Here is a 21054-nt window from a genome sequence, read left to right as displayed (position 1 = left end):
TAAAATCTGTGTGTGCATGGGCCACTACCAACTGTCTCCATCAACTGAACTGAGCCAAACACACTTTCCAGAGCCAGTAGCTCCTGGTTCCTCTACCTTTTGGTTCAAAAGGCGAAACAGCAGGTTTATCCTTAGTCCACTAAGCAAATACAGGATTCTTCTCCACATTGTCACTCCTAAACATGTCTCTGTCCATCTGGGCCAGTTTAGAATTGCTATTCTTTTTAAAGGAAAAAAGATAGTTCTCAAATGTTTGTTATCCACCCAAGAAAGCCATTATCATACACTTTCCTCTGAGTTTGCTTTAAAAATGTACATCCAGTCTGAGATCCTGAAGGATGCCAGCTTTGGTCTCAGTCAATTTCCTCAGTGTTCTCCCTTGTCACTTGGCAGGATTTGTGCACATCATCTGCGCTGCATGAACTGGTGCGTGTTTCACATCCCTTCCCACTTATTTCTTTAAGGGTAACCTATAGATGTGTTTTCTCGGAAGACACTACTGGCCCTCAAGGTATTTAATGATGCTTTCTAAAAGTATCCATGTTGGAACTTCCCTGGTGGTTCAGTGGTTAAGAATCCTCCTGCCAATGCAGGGAATACGGTTTGATCCCTGGTGAGGAACTAAGATCCATCATGTCATGGAGCAACCAAGCCCGTGCACCACAACTACTGAGCTTGTGTACTCTAGAGCCCATGTGCTGCAACTTCGGAGCCCTAGAGCCTGTGCTCTGCAACGAGAGAGACCACTGCAACAAGAAACCCACACAGCGCAGCTACAGAGAGCCCATGTGCAGCAACAAAGAACCAGTGCAGCCAAAAATCAATAAATAACCTTTTTAAAAAGTACCCGTGTAAACGAATAGCTTCTGGACATGAAAGTTCAAAAGTTGAAAACCAAGGAGCAAAAGTGTCTCTAACTATTCCTTTCACTCCACGAGAGTCCCGAATACCTGCGTGGAGGGGAAGGGCTTGGCTCTTCATCCAGGGAGTTTTCTTTCTAGCAAGGCTGCTGGCCCACTGGCCCAGATATCTTACTGCCACTCAGTCACTAGCACTCTGTCTACAAGCCTCTGGTAAATCTTTGGTGAACTTTTCCTTCTCACATTCAACCCTGTGCAGTCTAGCTGTGTCCTGTCTTACGATCAATCTGCTTCTCAGATCCTGTTCTCCAAGCAAAGCAGGCAACAATAAACTCCTTCCTAACAAGGAAAACGGAGTGGGAAAGATCACTGCTGCAAATGGTGGTCAATACGGATTCACCAGATATATTTTATCACAATAAATTGCATTCACCTATCTGTTTTAGGGGGTGGAATGGTGACAACCCACTCCAGTATTCTTGCCTGGAGAAGCCCATGGACATAGGAGCCTGGTGGGCTACAGGGTTGCAAAGAGCTGGACGTGCCTATGGCCTTGATTAGAGTGCAGCAGAGGCTGAGGCCAGGGCAAGGGAGCTGAGAGTGAGGCTGACCTGAGGCGGAGGTCGGGGGGGAAAGGGGGCCTTTCCTCCACCCCTCACACTGGGGAAGTTGCCTCCATTCCCCTTGTTCTGGGGCATTACCCATTGAGCCTCACTCGTGCTGTGACAAGCTAGTTACTCAACACTGCCGCTGCCCCCATCACTGAGATCTGACTCTGCATCATGCTGCTCAAACATGCATATTTAGTTTTCACCACCAGACATTGAACATGTCACACCCCTTGCCTAAAATGACTTCTCCCTTACCTGTTCTTCAAGGTTGACTTCAAATGGTAACTCAGTCCTTTCTTCTTCCACAAATGCAAAATGACCCCTTTCTTCCCAACTCTAAAAGTGAGGTAGGGACTTCCCTGGTGACGAAGCATGTATTTGCTGATACTTTTTACGTTGACCTGTCTTTGTACTTAGAAATGTCTCTTAATAATAGGCTTCTTCGGTGACTCAGATGGTAAAGGATTTGCCTGCAATGCTGGAGACCTGTGCTCAATCCCTGGGTCAGGAAGATCCCCTGGAAAAGGAAATGGCAACTCACTCCAGTATTCTTGCCTGGAGAATTCCATGGACAGAGGAGCCTGGCAGGCTACAGACCATGGTGTTGCAAAGAATTGGACATGACTGAGTGACTATCACTCACTCACTGCTGCTGCAGTGGATAAGAATCCACCTGCCAATGCAGGGGACATCGGTCAGATCCCTGGTCCAGGAAGATTCCACAGGGCGCAGAGCAACTAAGCCAGTGGGCCACAACTACTGAGCCCAAGCTCTAGAGCCTGCAAGTTGCAACTAGAGCCGGAGCTCTAGATCCCGCAAGCTTCAACCACTGAGCCCATGCCGCTACAGCCTGTGCTCTGTAAGAAGAGAAGCCACGGCAATAAGAGGCCCAAATACCACAATGAAGGGTAGTCTTCTCTTGCCGCAACTAGAGAAAGTCCATGTACAGCAACGAAGACCCAGCATAGCCAAAACTACCTAAATCAATAAATTTCAAAAACTAAATAAATAAAAGTGAGCTAGTTTTACACCACATATTGCTGTTTCCCGAAGATCAGTTATTTGTGTATCTATTTTTCCTACTGAATTATTAAGCATTCTGAGGGTAAAGCCTGTGTTTCTCTCATCTTTGAATCATGCACAATCCCTCACGAAGGACAGATATACAGGCTATATTCCTAGAAAGAAGGGAAGGGGCGGGAAGGAAGGCACTTAGCTGGAGGGGTGATTTCAGATCCTGGAAAAAGCTTCCTCTGGCAAATCTCATGCATCTGGTCTGGGATGCTTGACAGTTCTGTCGAAGCCTAAGGTCTGATACAGTTACAAAGGAAATTTTCAAGGGAAAGGAAACACTTTTAATCCCTATTATTCACTCGGTGTCTAGTCTTAGATTACTGCAAATGAGATTCAAATTCTTTCTGGAAATCAGGTTTTGAAAGGGAGTGAAAAGAAGGAAGGCTAGGGAGCTTTCATTTGGGGCACCAAAGGAAAATGTCTCCTGTTTCTTCCCGGTGCCCTATGCTGTGAAGAGGTCAATACATTTTCAGTTCAGTTCAGTTGCTCACTTGTGTCCGACTCTGCGACCCCATGGATTGCAGCATGCCAGGCTTCCCTGTCCATCACCAATTCCCAGAGCTTACTCAAACTCATGTCCATTGAGTTGGTATGCCATCCAACCATCTTATCCTCTGTCGTCTCCTTCTCCTCCCGCCTTCAATAAAGATTGAAGCATCAGGGTCTTTTCAAATGAGTCATTTGGATAGTGTCAAATCAGATACCTGTAGTAATACACAATGGGAGGCCTCGAGTGCTGCGATTCATGGGGTTGCAAAGAGTCGGACACGACTGAGCGACTGAACTGAACTGAACTGAGACAGACCTTTAGTTTCCTACTTCTCTCTGGGAGGACAGATCTTTCCTTCTTACATTTCTTTCTCTCGTTTCATCAGAGACTTGAAAAATTTTGTGGACAGGATACTGAAATCATTTGGGACCAAATAATTATGCCCAAAGCATATTCATTTATAAGGGAATAAAATACGGTAAGTTTGACTTGAGTGGTTTTTATTGGCCACTTTGAAGGGATTCACAAGAAATGTAGAACTAATCAGAGAAATATTGGGAAACAGCATTATTACAGGCTAAATTTGTACCCCCCTCCCAACTCACATATTGAAGTCCTAACCCCCTAGTTCCACAGAATGTGACTATGTTGGAGGTAGGAGCCAAAAAGAGGTGATTACGGTAAAATGAAATTGCATGGGTGGGGCCTCATCCAATCTGACTGATGTCCTTATAAGAACAGGAGATTAAGATAGAGATCTCTACATACACAGAAGAAAGACCACTGAGGACACAGCAAGAAGGTGGCCATGGGCAAGCCAAGGAGAAAGGCCTCAGGAGAAACCAAACTTGCCCACACCTTGATCTTGGACTTTCAGACTCCAAATGTCTGTTGTTTAAGCCACCTCATCTGGTATTTTGTTATGGCGCCTGAACTAACTAACATGAGCATGATGCCACAGATGCCAGAAATAAAGAAAATAGGCTAAAAATGGACACATTTTAATAAAATCTCTCCTCATCTCCTGTGACTGCCAAGCATCATATAGGAGTTGTGAGAAGGGCCATAGCTTTGATGAACAGTAAGTGAAACATTGGTGACTCATCAACAATGCAGGCCTTGCCCCAGTGAGGCCAGAGGAAGTATCTCCAAGGATCCCTGACAAGACATTTCTGTTCAGTTCTGTTCAGTCACTCAGTTGTGTCTGACTCTTTGCAACCCTATGAACTGCAGCACTCCAGGCCTCCCTGTCCATCACCAACTCTCGGAGTTTATTCAAACTTATGTCCATTGAGTCAGTGATGCCATCCAACCATCTCATCCTCTGTCGTCCCCTTCTCCTCCTGCCCTCAATCTTTCCCAGCATCAGGGTCTTTTCAAAGGAGTCAGCTCTTTGCATCAGGTGGCCAAAACATTGGAGTTTCAGCTTCAACATCTGTCTTTCCAATGAACACCCAGGACTGATTTCCTTTAGGATGGACTGGTTGGATCTCCTTGCAGTCCAAGGGACTCTCAAGAGTCTTCTGCAACACCACAGTTCAAAAGCATCAACTGTTTAGCACTTAGCTGTCTTTATAGTCCAACTCTCACATCCATACATGACTACTGGAAAAACCATAGCCTTGACTAGACGGACCTTTGTTGACAAAGTAATGTTTCTGCTTTTTAATATGCTGTCTAGGTTGGTCATAACTTTCCTTCCAAGGAGTAAGCATCTTTTAATTTTATGGCTGTAATCACCATCTGCATTTAGTCACTTAGAAATTGTGAATCTAACCACTGGACAAGAATGACAGCAAAATTACTAGGAGCTCAAAACACACACCACATTATGGCAACTGCTATTATTGATATAAAAAAACCATAATGTGATCATGATTGCACAAAAGAACCAACATTTGCACATGCAAAGCACATATAATTTGAAAAATATAATTTCTCTGGAATTTGCAAAATAACCAAATTGTTTTTTTTTGAATGACCGTTACATGTAGAATTTTTTATAGATACCACTAAGATTAACTATCCTAATAGGCCTTTAAATTATGCTGATAATAGTACATAATCTGTGCTAAAAGAAGCCTACATGTTATTCCCCTAACAAACCACCTGGCTTGCTCTGTGCTAAAAGCACGTCATGGCTCCAATGACATGGAGTCTCTTGCATCATGTCTTATCAAGTTTCCACAATTTTGTGACTGTGGGATTTTCTCCTATAAGACTTCTGTTTTCCATCATTTGCTTGTGTGGCCTCTGGCCACTTGCAGGTGTTTGTTTGGAAAGGAGAGGCATTTTCCAAGATGACACAATAAGCTGATGTTCTAAATCCTGGGAGCTTGAGTCCTGCCTGTTTCTGATTCTGGGAGACTTTATATGATTGGCCATTACCCATCCTCTCTATCCCCATCATTGCCACTGCTGCCTGTGACTTTGTCATTTAAGGCTGCTAAGCACTTTTCCCTAAAGAATAGCCTAAGCCATAGAAGGGCTGTGGGGTTCACTGGTTCATTGTGTTACTTGTTGGTGCCTTGGAAAGTGGGTCACCTGGGAGTTGAAATTAAGCACTGAAGAGAGGAGGGTAATCCGTTCATACCTTTATGAACAACTGTGGTGAGAGCAGCACTCAAAAGTGGATGATAATCATTTGTGGTTTCAGACCAGACTGAAGGGCGTCTATGGACTGACTAGCTCCAGCTTTAGCCATACAGCTGACAAAACTATAGATGATTTCAAGTACATCAGTGGTGGATTTTAAGTTATTATGCATTCAGATTTTAATTCAGATAATAGCTTTAAAGCATCACTATTCAGTATGAATATGTGCAAGTCACATTTGTCATTTAAAATGTTCTCACTGCTGGGGCTTTCCCTGGTGGTCAGTGGTTAAGAATCTGCCTTTCAATGCAGAGGACATGGGTTCAATCACTGGTCGGGAAGCTAAGATCCCACATGCACTGGGGCAGCTGAGCTCAAAAGCCAAAACTAGAGAGAAGCCTGTGCACTGCAACTAAGACCCAAAGTAGCCATAAATAAATAAATATATATATATTAAAATATTCTATTTGCCCAAATAAAAAGTAAGTTGTAGCAGCCAAAATTAATTTTAATAATATATTTTATTTTACAAAGTATCCAAAATATAATTATTTCAATACCTAAAAATATTGAAAACCTTTAATGAGATATTTTACCTTCACTTTTTCGTTCTAAGTCTTCTAAATCTGATGTGTTTTCACAGTCTGTCTCAATTGGATGCTAAGTTTTAATCAGAAATGCTTGGTCTGAAGTAGATTTCATAGAATTGACAGTTGAAAAACTGGATTCATTTACAAACCTAAATTGGTCCAAACCATGACTGTATTATTAGATTTTCAATTTAAATTTAGATTAAATTAAAATTCAGCTCATAATTATTTGGAGACTAATAATTATGATCCAGCATATGCCTAGGAGTGGTAGAAAATAAAGTTTAAAATGGTAACTTGGGGCAGTTTACAGCTTCAAATGGCAGGCCCAAGAGTTTTTTCTAAATGGGGAAAAAGGTTTCTGGTGAGGAGGGGTGTAGACGGTGTTTGGGGGAAGATCCACTTAGCATTGGTGTGGATGGTGGATGGAGAGGGGGACAAGTTGGTGGCAAAAAGAACAGTTAGTTACTGCACTAGTCCAAGCAAAATATAATGAAAAAGTGAGGAAGATGCTAGGAAAGGAAATAAAATTATAAATTTAATAAGTGTATATATAAGGATATCAGGAAATGTGGGCAGGAAATCAAAGAAAAGGAGGGGTCGGAGAGTTCTATGACAACTAAAATACAGAAGTACAGAAGAAGGGCTGGAGGGAGAAAAGTTATTTCTATTACATTTGATATAAATGTTTTTAAAAAGATTGGAATATGTACGTATGTTCTGGCAGGTGGGAGGAGACCTTTGGGCAGACATGAAAAGAAATAGAAATCTATTTATAGGATTGTCAAATTAGCAGAATGGGCAACTTTCTTAGAAGTACTGTATACTATTCCAACAGTTGGGAGTGTCTGGTAAATTAAATTATGGTACCACTTTTTAGAAATTTATGCAGCTGTTAAAAATTACTGCTGTTGAATTATTTCAAGGGATGTGGGAAATTGCTTAAGATGTATTTTTAAATGAAAACTTTTAAGTTTAGCTAATAAAAGTCCAATGTTTTTAAGAAAGGATATGCACTTACATAATGTATAGCACAGAAAATGTATAGAAGGAAACATACCAGGCATATATTATCTCTGCAGAGTAAGATTGAAAAGGGCAAGGGCTTTTATGTTTTTTTACTTTGGTTTTGCTTGAACTTGCTTCAGAGAACATATTATTTTTATTTTTGAAAAGGGAGACCAAAAAAATGACTAAAAGGGTTTCTGTCAAAAAATTAACTCCGGGGACTTCCCTGGTGGGCCAGTAGCTAAGATGCTACACTTCAGCTGTAGGGGGTTCAGTCCCTGGTCAGGGAACTAAGATCCCACATGCCACACGGTGCAATAAAAAATAATTAAAATCAATAAATGACTTAAAGAATTATCTCTGGGCCATTTTAATTTTCTTATTACAAACTTCTTAATATTTCAGTATGTAATACTTTTATAATCAGAAGAACATCATAAATGAAATAATCTGTATTATCAATGGTAAAATCAATTTTAAGTCTGTTAGCAAAGCCATAGGTTAGGGTTGGGTGTTTCTTTAAACAGATTTTGTATCCAATTTCCTTTACTTTTGGGGGGTTCACGCTTACTTTTATAGCTGCTGAAGCTATTTCCACACATTAAAAAAATGATTTCCATTCAATGTGGCCAAGAAGGAAAATGGAGGCCAATCCCAAGGCAAACATTCCTTAGAGAAGACAAAAAGCCTCTATAACCTGTGGAATGAAAACTTCACCAGTAGAATGTGACTCTTTTGTCATGAATGACTTCAATTGCTGGTAGACAGAAATTTTTAATGAGAACAAAGAGCATTGGAATGATTTCAATGCTCTGGTTGTCATTCCAGGCCAAACACACCAGTAACTTTATATTATAATGATAGGGACAAAGAACAAGGTGTCCCATTCACTGTGAGGCTCCTGCAACAAGAGGGCGCAGAGTCTCACTGAAGTGGAAACGAGAGGGAACTCTCAAGGAGTGCGGAAAGGGCTGTGAGTAGGTAAATCACCATTAGCCACATAAATAATGGCAGAAAATGGGTGAAGAGATGAAAAGATGCCGTCTGATCATTCACCAATGTAAAGATGTGCACTAAATCAGGGTCTTTTCTGTCTGACGCTGTTGTTTTTACTGAACAGTTAAGCACCCAAGGAAATACCAGTTGGGTCTTAAAGACAATTTATAGCCGGGTTGGCCTCATTGCACCTGGCTGTGTTTTGACAGCAGGTTTCGTCAGTTTACAGCGGAGATTCTTGTCTATGCTATAAGCTGTCACTAATGCAACTAGACCTTTGGAAAAAACGTACGGCTCAGAGGCAAATCTTTCCTTTCCATAGACCCCTCCCCCTTTTAATGAAAAGCAAAAGCCGGTGGCAAAGCCTCTTCTTCTTCAAGGGAAATTACAGAACCTCCTGGGAGTGAGCAGGTCAGCCCCAGTGCGATGGCACAAGTCGGATGCGCCTGCTTCTGGGCACTCGATTAAGGACTCTTTCTTTTCTCTTCCCTTGGGGCTAACTGCTGAACACAGCCGCCTTGTTGTTCTGGGCCAGGAAATGCAGGATTTTGCTCTTTGAGCTCCCAACTTTTCCCAGCTTTCAGGCCCCCCTAAGAATGTCTGGGAGCCTTGCAACAGCCCAGCCTGGGAACTCCAGGCAGCCGGCTTTGGGGGGGATACCCACCCCTCACCCTCTTCGAAAACAAGAAGAGCAGGGTGTGGCTATTTGGGATCAGACAAACCTTAACTTTGTTCCCCGGGATTTTTGTACTCAGATAGTGGCCTGGTTTGGAAGCCGCCGTCTTAGAAATCACAGGAGCTCATTATACGTAACATACACGAGTTGAAAGCACTGCCTCCCAAGACCAGGTAACCATTCACTTTGTTCTGCGTGTTTAGGACACAGCATTTTATTCTTTTTTGCTCCCAGAAGGCCTGGGGCAAACAAATAAGTTTTAACAGGTGACACGCATTCCTGAACCGAAGGCAGTGCGTCCTTCCTTAGGAATGAGCTGCTGGTGGCTGGTGGCCGACGTTGCCCCATGTGTGGCAGAACAGGACAAAGACAAGAGGTGAGGGATGAAAAGGTAATGGAGAACAGCCCCTCCTATTCCTTAATTTCATGGTTCACAGACATTCATTGACATTCAGACACTCCCAAGGGGAAGCTCGTATAACCAGTCATGAAACCAGAAACGAGCAGGCTAACAGCGCTGCTTGCCTGCGCCCCGGGCTGACTTTCTCCCCACCGTGGGGTCCACTCCCAGACACTCAGGCCCACTGTGACGGGTCTGCAGCTGCTCTGGAGGTTGGAAGAGTTCCAGGCCCACCGGGTCCTTTGACCAGGTGCTTCCAGGCAGGGCCCAGGCTCTAGCTCGGGGCGGCCCTTGAGGCTCTGGGAAGCACAAGACCCAGGGAGAGAGCAGGGGGGAGGAGGCTTTAGGCCAGGTGATTGCTACGCAGTGAGGGTCGCCTGGGAATGTCTCCCTCAGAATCGCTATGGGCTGAAAGGGGGAGCAGAGAAATAAACCTGAAGGAGAGGTAGATCCTGGTCCCCAAGACAGAGAAATGAGTCTGAACGGCTCCTTCAGATGAGAAGAGCAGCTGGAGGCAGAGATGCAGAAGTAGAGGAGAAAGCCGAGGGCAGCTGCATGGGCCGATGAGGGGGAAACTAAGGGTATGCTGGGTCAGAGGAGAGTGACAGGCAGGCCAGTTCGCTGTCCGGCTGCGTCCACAGAGCAGAGCTCGAGACGCTGGCGGCGCTGGATTGCTGCCTGGTGACGCTGCCCAAAGTGTGCGTCACGCTTTGGAGGACCTCACTGAACACTCAGTTCAGAGTCAGCCAGAATGTCCACCTCTCACACCACAGTCACTATGGGCAGAGGCCCGAGGCACACTCCACCACGGCAGGCTGAACAGCGTGGGAGATATCATCTTCCTGACTCGGGGACACTGCAGCTCAGTGAGCTGGTTACTTTTACACGTGTTTAGTCCCTCAGTCAGGTCTGACTCTTTGCAACCCCATGGACTGTAGCCCACCAGGCCCCTCAGTCCATGGGGATTCTCCAGGCAAGAACACAGGAGTGGGTTGCCAGGCCCTCCTTCCAGGGGTTCTTCCCAACCCAGGGATCAAACCCAGGTCTCTCGGATTGCAGGGAGATTCTTTACCATCTGAGCCACCAAGGAAGTCCATGAATATTGGGATGGGTAACCTATCCCTCCTCCAGGGGATCTTCCAAACTCAGGAACTGAACTGGGGTCTCGTGCATTGCAGGTGGATTCTTTACCAACTGAGCTATCAGGGAAGCCCGCTTACTTGTATAAAGATATTGGAAAAAAAAAAAACCCACTGTCATGATTGATACACTAAGCGATAAGCCTTACTGTTCTCCACAGAGTCTGATGAGGCGGTTATCTGAAGCTCACCTGTGGAATTCCAGAACTCTCCAGCCAGTCTCGGAAGATGTTTCCAACAGACAGCTCCGGCCTTTAAAAATAAAACGACAACGAAAAAGTAAAGGATTAAAAAGTTACAGAGTGGACTTGCCTGGTGGCACAGTGGGTAGAAATCCACCTGCCAAAGCAGGGGACATGGGTTCAGTCCCTGGTCTGGGACGATTCCACATGCTTCAGAGCAACTAAGCCCATGCACCACAACTACTGAGCCTGTGTGCTACGAAAACTGAAGCCCGTGCTCCAAAACAAAGCGTAGTCCCCCTCATCGCACGTATAGAGAAGGCCTGAGCCCAGCAGTGAAGACCCAGCACAGCCAAAAATAAACCAATCAATAAAATTTTTAAAGTTACAGCGCACTTATTATTAATACACAGAATGGTTCTATCTATCAGGGCACATCGCAGCATTGTTCTTTCAGAGAAATTTGGAGAAAGTGCAGTGATGTCTCAGGTTAAAGTGAGGAGGGGGCATGGTCATATTCAGTAGAGCGTCTCTCAAGTCCACAGGAGTGCACACGATGAGATCTAAGAATCAAAGTGGCCCCACAGGAGGTCCCTGATGCCTTGAGAGGAAGTCTTCGTTGGGAGTGCCTATGCAGGGAGGAGAGGGCATGTTCATGGGACATGTCAGGCGTGGCTGCTTCCTGGAGAGAGGTGGAGTAACGTGAAATCTGAACCTCGCAGCAATGAGTACATCAAAATGAAATGCCAACTTCATGGTGACGATGGGTGACAGCAAGCAAAAATGATACAATTCATCATTGGAACCCAAGGAGGCTCAGAGCCATGGAGCACACGTGGCTTCTGATGCCTGTTTTCAAGCATGTCTTCATTCCACTTTATTTGAAATGTTATGATTGCTTGTTTGATCCAAAGTCAGCTGAAATCTTTTGGTCTCATGCCTGCTGATTTAAATACTCCTTTAAAGGTACAATATGTTTAGGGTCCACAAACTTTAGGTCATATCTTCCTGTCTTATTGAAGTTTAAGCAATTCCTCCCTGGCTTTGAGATAACTCCTGCTTATGCCCAATCTCTCCAGCCACAGAGGCCTTCTTGGAATCCTCTTCCAGGCTGCGTACGTCACACCCACACAGGCCCTGTCTTCTGTGGCACAGTATTCTGTCACAGTCTGAGACTGCAATTGATTTTGTTACTTGACTTGTAAATGTTTCCTTACTAGATCAAAGCTCTCTGAGACCAGGGTCGGTGTCTGTTTTACTCACTTCTCTTAACCCTGCACTTAAAACAGTTGTGGCATAAGTATCCCCATAGATACTTTTTATCTGAATGAATGAAAACACATTTCATTGTTGACTCAATAAAAATTATTCCTTTTTAAGTTAATAATCACCTTGCCCAGTAAGACATTCCCAAGTCATTAAGGTCTGTATCTTTTAAAATTTTATGTATTATATACTCCATTACATATATGAAATATCCCCTCCTCCGACCCTTTGGAATTGTAAAGAGGTTGTGGAAAGATACAGTGCTGTCTGCATCAGTAAAGGTGCTGAAGGCCAAGTGCTCCCCTCACACCTGTACCGTTCTGCTGTAGTCTGGACGTAGTGAGAAGGGAGGCAAAAGTGGGCCTAGGTGGCTTAGGGAAGACAGGGTTGACTGATCTTGTCCTTCCTTTTCTTCTTCACTGACAAACAAGTCACTAATGTGTCTTGGTTTTCCCTTGTACAACAATTTGTTCAGTTGCCAAATTGTGTCTGACTCTTTGAAACCCCATGAACCTTCACTATCTCCCAGAGTTTGCTCAAACTCATATGAGTCCATTGAGTTAGTGATGTCATCCAACCATCTCATCCTCTGTCATTCCCTTCTTTTGACTGCAATCTTTCCCAGCATCAGGGTCTTTCCATATCAGGTGGCAATTGGAGCTTCAACTTCAGCATCAGTCCTTCCAATGAATATTCAGGGTTGATTTCCTTTAGGATTGACTGGTTTGATCTCCTTGCTGTCCAAGGGACTCTCAAGAGCCTTCTCCAGCACCACAGTTTGAAAGCATCAATTCTTCGGCACTCAACTTTCTTTATGGTCCAACTCTCACATCCATACATGACTACTGGAAAAGCCATAGCCTTGACTAGATGGACCTTTGTTGGCAAAGTAATGGCTCTGCTTTTTAATACATTGTCTAGGTTTGTCATAGCTCTTCATCTAAGGAGCAAGCGTCTTGTAATTTCATAACTGTGGTCACCATCCTCATTGATTTTGGAGCCCTAGAAAATGAAATCTGACACTGTTTCCACATTTCCCATCCATTTGCCACGAAGTGATAGGACCTGGGAGGTCTTCCTACCCAGGGCAAAAGCAAAGGTGGTTGAAGGGGGCAACTGTTGCTATTTCAACAAAGAGAAAATACACAGAGAGGAGAAAAACTAGTTTGGATTCATTTTCGAGATGATGCTCATCTGCGGGATGACCAGACAGGGAAGAGGCCAGAAGTGAATAAGGGGAAGATGACTATCCTCCTAGGCTGTTTGCCCAGTTCCCAGGTCAGTGAAATTACTGGCTGTGAAAGGCCAGGAGCCACCATTCCTGGGCTCTTCCCCACTGTTTCTTTGTCATCATCTCAATGCCCATGGCCGAGTCTCATCTGTAGGCTGTGAGAGTGTGGAAGCGTGTGCTCATGTGTGTGCATGCACATGTGCCCTCAGATGCCTGTGTGTGTGGGTGTGCGTGCACATGTGCACACGTGAGCATACTTGGAGTGGGGGTGGGATGACCAGAAGAGAGGAGGCATCTCTCAGCACATTAAGGTGATTATACTTTCTTGGATTTGATTTATTTTTTTGGCCATAGAAAGAGGCTCTGGAAATGCCCTCACCTGGCATAACTGATATGCCAGGAGGAGGAAAGTGGTGTCAAAGGGCCACTTGGAGAAGCGCCCAAGGGGACTTGAGGTTGTTTTACTTTCTAGTGACATGTGCCAGGCTGGAAGGTAAGACGGATTTGGCAACTTCCACTGAGGATGATGTTCAGAAGAAGGTTCATTCTTGTTTGGAACAAATGCAGACAGTTCCCACCTGGTCTGGCACCCAGGGGGCTGTTCATCTGGTGTGTAGAGCTCCTGCCTGGGGCTCGAGCAGCTATGGAGGCCCTGCTGGTGACCTCAACTGTTTGACCCAATTTAGAAGCAAGGGTCTGTTTTTATCCCCGTCTATCCTTCTTTGGTGCTTCTCTCTAAGTAGCCCATTCATCTTCTTCCTTTCCAGCCAAGGAGGGACAAAAGGTCTGGTTACCCATCCTTCAGGAGATACCCAGGAAGGCGGCAGCACTCGGAACTGAGCTGCACTGTGTTGTGGATTCTAGGAAAATGGGCATCCTTAAACCTGCAACAACTTAAAATGAAGAATTTAGAAAGGATTTAGAAGACAGCAGTAGTGATGATCAAAGGGGTAAGCACATTTGATCCACAAGGGAGGTCAAGGGAACTGGGATTAAATATCCTGAAGAAGAGAAGTCTGGGACTGACTACAGGGCCATTTTCAGGCAGTTTTACAAAAGATGGTGAACAGCTGTTGTGCATCCCCATGCAGGAGTGAGTAAGAGGACAGGGACATAAATTTCCTTTGGAGACTTTTAGCTGAAAGATACTTCTTTAGGGGTGGCACGGTCAGGGGATGGCATGGTGGAGGGCAGGGCCTGGGGAGTTGAGTCCTGGAGTGTTACTGACTGAGGACATCTTCACCAGTGAAGACTGAGAACAGGCTAAAGCTTATATATGTGGCAAACATTCAATGGATGTCTATCAGGCACAGGGTTCTGTACAAGACTAATACTATTATCCCCATCTTAGAGATGAGCAAATAGAGGTCCAAGAGGCTAAGGGAGTTGCTCAGGGCCTTCTAGATGGTGCTCAAAGTGCTGGGACTCAACCTTGTGTTGTCTGGCTGCAAAGCTCTCACTTTTCTTCCTGTGTGGAATGCAGGCTTCACAATATATTGTTCATGATTTACGGTGCAGACAAGCCTGCAAGAGGAGAAGGCCTGTGCTGGCTTCCGCCAATGCTGACTTCTTGCTCATATCTCTCCTGCTGAAGGTGACCTGGCTGCTGCTGTGGCTGCCCTGTTTGTCTGCCCCCAATTACAGTTCAGAAGAGATAGGGGGACCCTTGGGAGGGCAGGAGTGTGAGGACAGGAGAGTTCATTGTTCAGCTGCATCCAGGAGCAAAAGACACTCTCCTGTGAATGAAGAGAACCTGTGTTTCCAGATCGCTTACCCCTGGAAAGGTTCAAAACACCTTATAACCATTATCACTTCATTCCTCATAATATCCTCGTGAAGTGGGTGTCAATTGTTGTGTGGCTTTTTTAGCAGATGGAGAAACTGCAGCATAAGAAAACTGTTCAAAGTCAGCCCGGGCTAAAGGAAAGAGCTAGAGAAAAGACCTAGGTTTCTAGACTCCCAGTCTCAGTGCAGACATCAAACTGCACGGATGCCCACTTACAGATTCCTTAAGTGTAATAAGATGTTAAATTCTGAGAGGAAGATCAAAGCATTGATTCCATCCACTAAAAACAAACGTAAACATTATAGAAGTAGTAGAAGTAGCCTTACCTCCCAAGGAAATTATGGGAGACGGTCTGAAAATGCCGAATTTTCAGGAATCAAAGGGGCTCTATGTTTTATTTTTTAAAATGTACATATTTTTCCTGTTTTGATCATGATTACTGAGATGATAGTACAGATGAAGTTTCAGCTCTGGGCTTGGATATGTAGCAGTGGTAAAGCTGAAAGCTGACTTTTTCAAATCAAGACACTCAGAGTCAAGGCCAATGGTGAGTTTTTCCCCTCTGAGATCATGGAGCTTAAATAATCACAACAGACAAGCAGAAGCATTTCCACTTCTCTGGGACCCAGGACTTACAGGAAATTACTCTTCTGCATGTCTGCTCACTATGGAAATTGATTTTATACAGACAGCTAAAAGTACACAGACCCACGCCTGCACGCCCGCCGTCTCTGTACTAGTGAACAGTGCTTCTGCCTCATTACTGAGGCCTCCCGGGTATCCGGAACAGCCGGCTGTCTCACCCTCTGGCCAGAGAGCTCCCATGCTGTACACCTGTGTCCTGAAAGGCAGCTCTGAGTTTTAGGAGTGGGTCTCCAGACCCTGTGAGCTCTGAACGTAGTCACATGTAGTTAATGCCACAAGGGAGGGAATGGGCTGGCCACCCTGCATGATGCTGGTTAGAAAAATAAGTTGTGTTTAAGGCCGGGAAAGTGACCAGTACTACTTCTTAATGTTATAGTACACAGAAACAAGACCCAGGTGTGTGTGAAAGAGCATTGTATGTACTGCGTGTTCTACATTGCTCGGTCAATTGACTTCTGGGGGTGGAATGACAAGGATAGGGTGCTGACTATTAGCCATATCTGCTGCCTGTGCCTATCAACTCAGTGCTGATCAGGAGAAAGGTCTTTATCACTCTTGGCTCTGTCTTTGGCCCCTTGAGATTCTAAAGATCACCTTCTATCTGCGTGCCTACAGGAAAGCGCAAGGCTTGTGCGTCAGGAACAGTGAAGGTGCAGAGAACACGGGCAGTGCAGTTCTCGAGGGACTCAGGCTTTGGGGGCTTCCACGTTCAGGGTGTGAAGCAGAAAAGGCTCTTGTTCTGAACTGCAACTTACATTTTGTAAGGGTTTTTATTTTTTATTTATTTATTTTTTTGTATGGGTTTTTAAATGTCAGTAATTTATGTTTTTGCGTTCCCTTCCTACGTGGGGATACAAACAGTGTATGCCTCAAGGCTTTATACATGGTTACTTCTTTTCTTGATCAGAGCAAGTCATCTGCGCTTGGGTAGCTAATGAAGATTGCTGAGGTAACATTTACAAACAAGCACTCCCTAGCTTCAAGGGGGAGGAAGAGTACTGAATTAAAACAAACACGTGAATGTGTGCACAAAACATAATAACTGATGAGCAAAGAAAGAACTGGCAGCTGTTGATACTGTTGGACTATCAGGTGGGGAAGGCACGCTGGATAAGCACTCCTAGCTTCTTCTTCTTGGTCTCATCAGCATCTGGACAGAAACCACTCACTGAAGATGTCTAAAACATGGTGTCTCATCTCCCCTCTTCCACCTTCAAACACTCAACCTTCCCTCCCTTTGCCCCATACTGATTCCTGAGACCAAACACCTGCTGCCTGGATCGCCAGGACTTCTAAACTCAGCGTGTAACCGAGTGGCAGACAGAGAAAGGTCAGATCGTGCAGGACTCCTCCTTTCAGCTCAACCAATCAACCAACTTAACTTCGGCACTCCTGGGGGTATTCCTGAGATCTGTTTATAGCCCGCTGCCACCATCCACCCATGGTCCCAGTTCTGGATCTTCAGTGAGCTGCCGTTTCTGTCTCTGGTTGGTCTCCTGATATCTAGTTCTCTCCATCCCATCTCTCTCCCATGCTGCCCCCCACCCCCAAGTACCTTGCTGATGGCACTCCCCTACCTGAAACCTTCAGTAGACCTCTGGCCTGAAGGCTTGACCGTAGGACTGCTGAGCCCTATCTCCGTGCTGAAGTTCACCAAAGAACTCCCTACCCTGAGTCATGACCTGTATCATGTACATCTTTAGCAGCTGACTAGGAGCTCCCTGAAGGCTAAGCATAGAATTAATTTTTTATTTCCTAGTGTCCAGCCTAAAACCTGGTGAAGGAGGTACTCAATAGAGAATGTTAAAATTAATTGAAGTAAGAGAATAAGAGAAAGGCAGTATGACACAGGCGGGCTGGCCCTGGGACCTTAACTGGCTGGTCTAACCTGAAAAATTTTGTCTTGTTCAGCACAGCTCACATGCCTAACAGATGTGTCTGAGGATCAGCTTGCGATGGAGTCAAAGATTAGAGGCTCCACGGGTAGGCGTGGGGCCTTCGGAGAGCTGGATAAAATTGGTACAACGTGCTGCATCGGTAAAAGGATGAACAGTCTGCTTCAAAAGCTGGATTAGATTCTGAGATTAGCTGGCAGGAAAGACAATGTTTGAGTTTCAAAATATATTCTAGTATTCTTGCTGAAATACATTCATTGTAGCAATAAAGTCTCAACTCTTAAGGAAAATTTTTTTAAAAAGCTTAAGTCTGCTAGTCAAAATGTGATCCTAACTGGGCGAGGCAGGCTCTTGAAGGGCGAAGGTTGGTGGTCAGTGGGCACCGTTCAATGGAGATGCTGCTTTTAACATCCACAGTCACAACAAAAGTTACTTTGTGGGGTCATAATAAATATTCACAATGATAAAATCTAGGTGGGCTTGCGGGAGCCCAAGGTGGGCTTGGAGCTAGAGGGCTTGGGACATCCAAATGAACTCCATAAGCTTATTAGGAAGGGGATGTAAAGAAAGATCTCCAAAATGAAAAATGCACCTTGTCAGCTCCATGAAAATTGCTCTATTTGTGCTCTGAGAAGTTCTCCTGAAAGAATGTATAGTCATTACTCAGAAACAGACGTGGGTAACAGCCTAAGGAGGTAATATACCATCTCTATTAATTTTCTTTTTCCGTTTTTTTGTATTAGTTCCTAAGGAAATTGCTCCATTCTGTTAGAGGACCTGAAAGGTTATTTCAGGGCAAGTATAAAAGAAAAGAAAAATTCTTGCAGGTAACCTGTGGTTCTTGACATCAGCAATAATGGACATATCCGATGTGATTTTTACACGAAGCAAACCTTGCATGTTCACTTTAAAAATAAAAGGATGGCAAATCTGAAACATTTCAGACATTCCAAAACAAGTCACCCTAACTTTTAGAACTGTCTCTTCTCCATTCTTTTTCATGGCAGCTGAGGCCAAAGAGTGTCTCCAGCTGTTCGTGCTGGCTCCTAGAGTCCACACTCCCAATATTTCTAGGTCCCGTTGATCATCCCAGGACTCCTGCTGGCTGGGCTAGGTCCCTCCTCTATTAACAGAGGAAGATTAAACTTCCAGGCTGCAATTTGCCAAACAATGGCAGAATCATTTTTAACATTCAAAATAAAACTGGGCCCTTAATTCCTAAATTGGTCCTCACCTTTTTTCTTCTGGGATGTTCTCCAAGAGCATTTGAAGGAAATCCTGGAAGAAGAAAAAAGCAAATCATTAAAGATGTCCATCAATAAATAACCCTTCCTGGAGTCATGCCAGAGATTGAGCATTCCCAGCTGCTGACAATTCACCTGCTAGGGAAGGCAGGCTGACACTGAAATATTAGGCTATATACTCAATTTATTCATTTACCAGGGCCGCAGTCCAATCAGTTATAGAGACTTATTTTTGTAAAAACCACAAACAAATTGAAAAAAGTAACGTTTGTTATTCTGACCTAACCCAACAGTTTATTTCATTCCATGTTTAACTATTTTCAAAAGGCCAGCCATAGCACCCTGCACTGTCCCTCTAACTTAACCTTGTTCTCCTCCTCATCAGCTTCCCTAGAGATCCTGTGTGTGTTTGTGCTCAGTTGCTCAGTCATCTCCGACTCTCTTGCACCCCCATGGACTGTAGCCCGCCAGGCTCCTCTGTCCGTGGGATTCTCCAGGCAAGAATACTGGAGTGGGTTGCCATTTCCTCTTCTAGGGGATCTTCCCAAACCAGGGATTGAACCCATGCCTCCTGTGTCTCCTGCACTGGTAGGCAGGTTCTTTACCACTGAGCCATCAGAGATCCTGTTACACACTGAATAATCCCAACTCTGAGAGGCTAGTAACTAATGGCTTTTTTGCATTGCTCTATGGATAATAAAGACAAAAACCAAGACAATTAATACCCCAGTGGAGGAACAGAGATGTCACAATCCCCAAAATAGCTCACAGGCTCCTGCCTCCATCTGCAGCCTCTTCTGGTGCCACGGCACAAGTCCTCAATTGTTTGATATTTAAGATGTTTCAATAATAGATTTTTTTTTTTTTTAATCTAAGGGCATGACTTACACACATACCCATTTTATCCTTTACTATGGAAAATGGAAAATTTCAGACACATTCAAAAGTAGCAAAGTGTAATTAAACTTTACACACCCAGTGTCCCATAGCCAATCTGCACCATCCACTCACTTGCCTCTTGCATTATTTAGAAGTAAATCCCAAACGTTAACATAATTTCACCAATGTTTCAGTAAATACCTCCAAAAGATATGGATTCTTTTAAAAACATACCCATAATATCAGAAGAACTAAAAAATATTTGCATATGAATATTCAAAGTCACATTTATATTTGATCTGCATCTTGTGTATTGTGACCAATCTTTTCAGTCCATCTTATTCTGGAATCTTGATTTGGTATAAACTACGTTTGTGAGATAAAACATAGGATACCCAGGTAAATTGAGGGCATACTTACATGAAAAAGTTCTTTGTTCTTAATCTGAAATCTTAATTTACATGGGGGTTGTACATTTTTATATGCTAAATGGGTAAGCCTAGTGTCAACCCTTCCTCATCTGCAGGTTTGATAAGATACATTTTGGGTAAATACAGAACATGAAACAAACAAGAACAATATTTAACTTTCTAGGGACTTAATATTGAGTGATAAGTAAGACCAGAACTTACAGGTTTTCTTTTAATAAATTGGAAATCACCTTTTAAATTGGTCCTTAAAGAGGGCACATGTGTAAGCCCAGATGATAAAATATGACACTGCCATTAATAAATGAGCATCCCTTCAGACGGACGCCTCTACCACAACCTAGTCTGCAGAGCCAGGGTCAGCACAGGGCTCTGATGAGATCCATGGAACTCAGAGTGTGAGATGCAAGCAGCAGTGCAGACCATTGTATTACAAACAGATGGAATACACAGGACTAGAAATCTGCAAACAATTTGTATGACAAGGTGTTCTTTTTCTATCATGGCATTAAGCATAGCCATCACTACACTGGCAGAGTCAGCTGTCCCTTCCTATGTGTTTATGGGTGGTTAGGTCCATTTCTTCCAGAGACAGAATTTCCCTATTAAGAGCACTGGTGAAAGATTTATTTCTTGCAACCTCTGTTCTCCTTCTAAGACTCTACTTGCCTATTGCTTCACCCAAAATACATAACACAAATACAACAAAACTAATATTAACATGTATCAGTCTGCTAAGTCACTTCAGTCGTATCCAACTCTGTGCAACCCCATCGACGGCAGCCCACCAGGCTCCCCCGTCCCTGGGATTCTCTAGGCAAGAATACTGGAGTGGGTTGCCATTTCCTTCTCCAATGCATGAAAGTGAAAAGTCAAAGTGAAATTGCTCAGTCGTGTCTGACTCTTAGCGACCCCATGGACTGCAGCCCTCCAGGCTCCTCCGTCCATGGGATTTTCCAGGCAAGAGTACTGGAGTGGGGTGCCATTGCCTTCTCAATCAGTATCAGTCTAAGTCCCCTAATGCTCATAGTAGCAGTATTTACAGTAACCAAGATATGG

General features: G+C 44.1%; 1 protein-coding gene across 5 annotated transcripts in view; it reads right to left on the bottom strand.

Moving 5' to 3' along the window:
• Nucleotides 1–21054, bottom strand: part of C8H9orf3 (chromosome 8 C9orf3 homolog) — a 422465-nt gene that overhangs the window by 100591 nt on the left and 300820 nt on the right. For all 5 annotated transcript variants that reach the window (XM_027550178.1, XM_027550179.1, XM_027550177.1 and 2 more), the window contains 2 exons: nucleotides 18679–18722; nucleotides 10631–10691 (listed from right to left, as the gene is read on the bottom strand). In XM_027550178.1, coding sequence (XP_027405979.1) covers nucleotides 10631–10691; nucleotides 18679–18722 — 105 coding nt within the window. The remainder of the gene's footprint in view (nucleotides 1–10630; nucleotides 10692–18678; nucleotides 18723–21054) is intronic.

This window comes from Bos indicus x Bos taurus, chromosome 8, assembly GCF_003369695.1.
Source record: "Bos indicus x Bos taurus breed Angus x Brahman F1 hybrid chromosome 8, Bos_hybrid_MaternalHap_v2.0, whole genome shotgun sequence".
NCBI classification, from domain to species: domain Eukaryota; kingdom Metazoa; phylum Chordata; class Mammalia; order Artiodactyla; family Bovidae; genus Bos; species Bos indicus x Bos taurus.
This window is presented reverse-complemented; position numbering and strand designations above follow the sequence as displayed.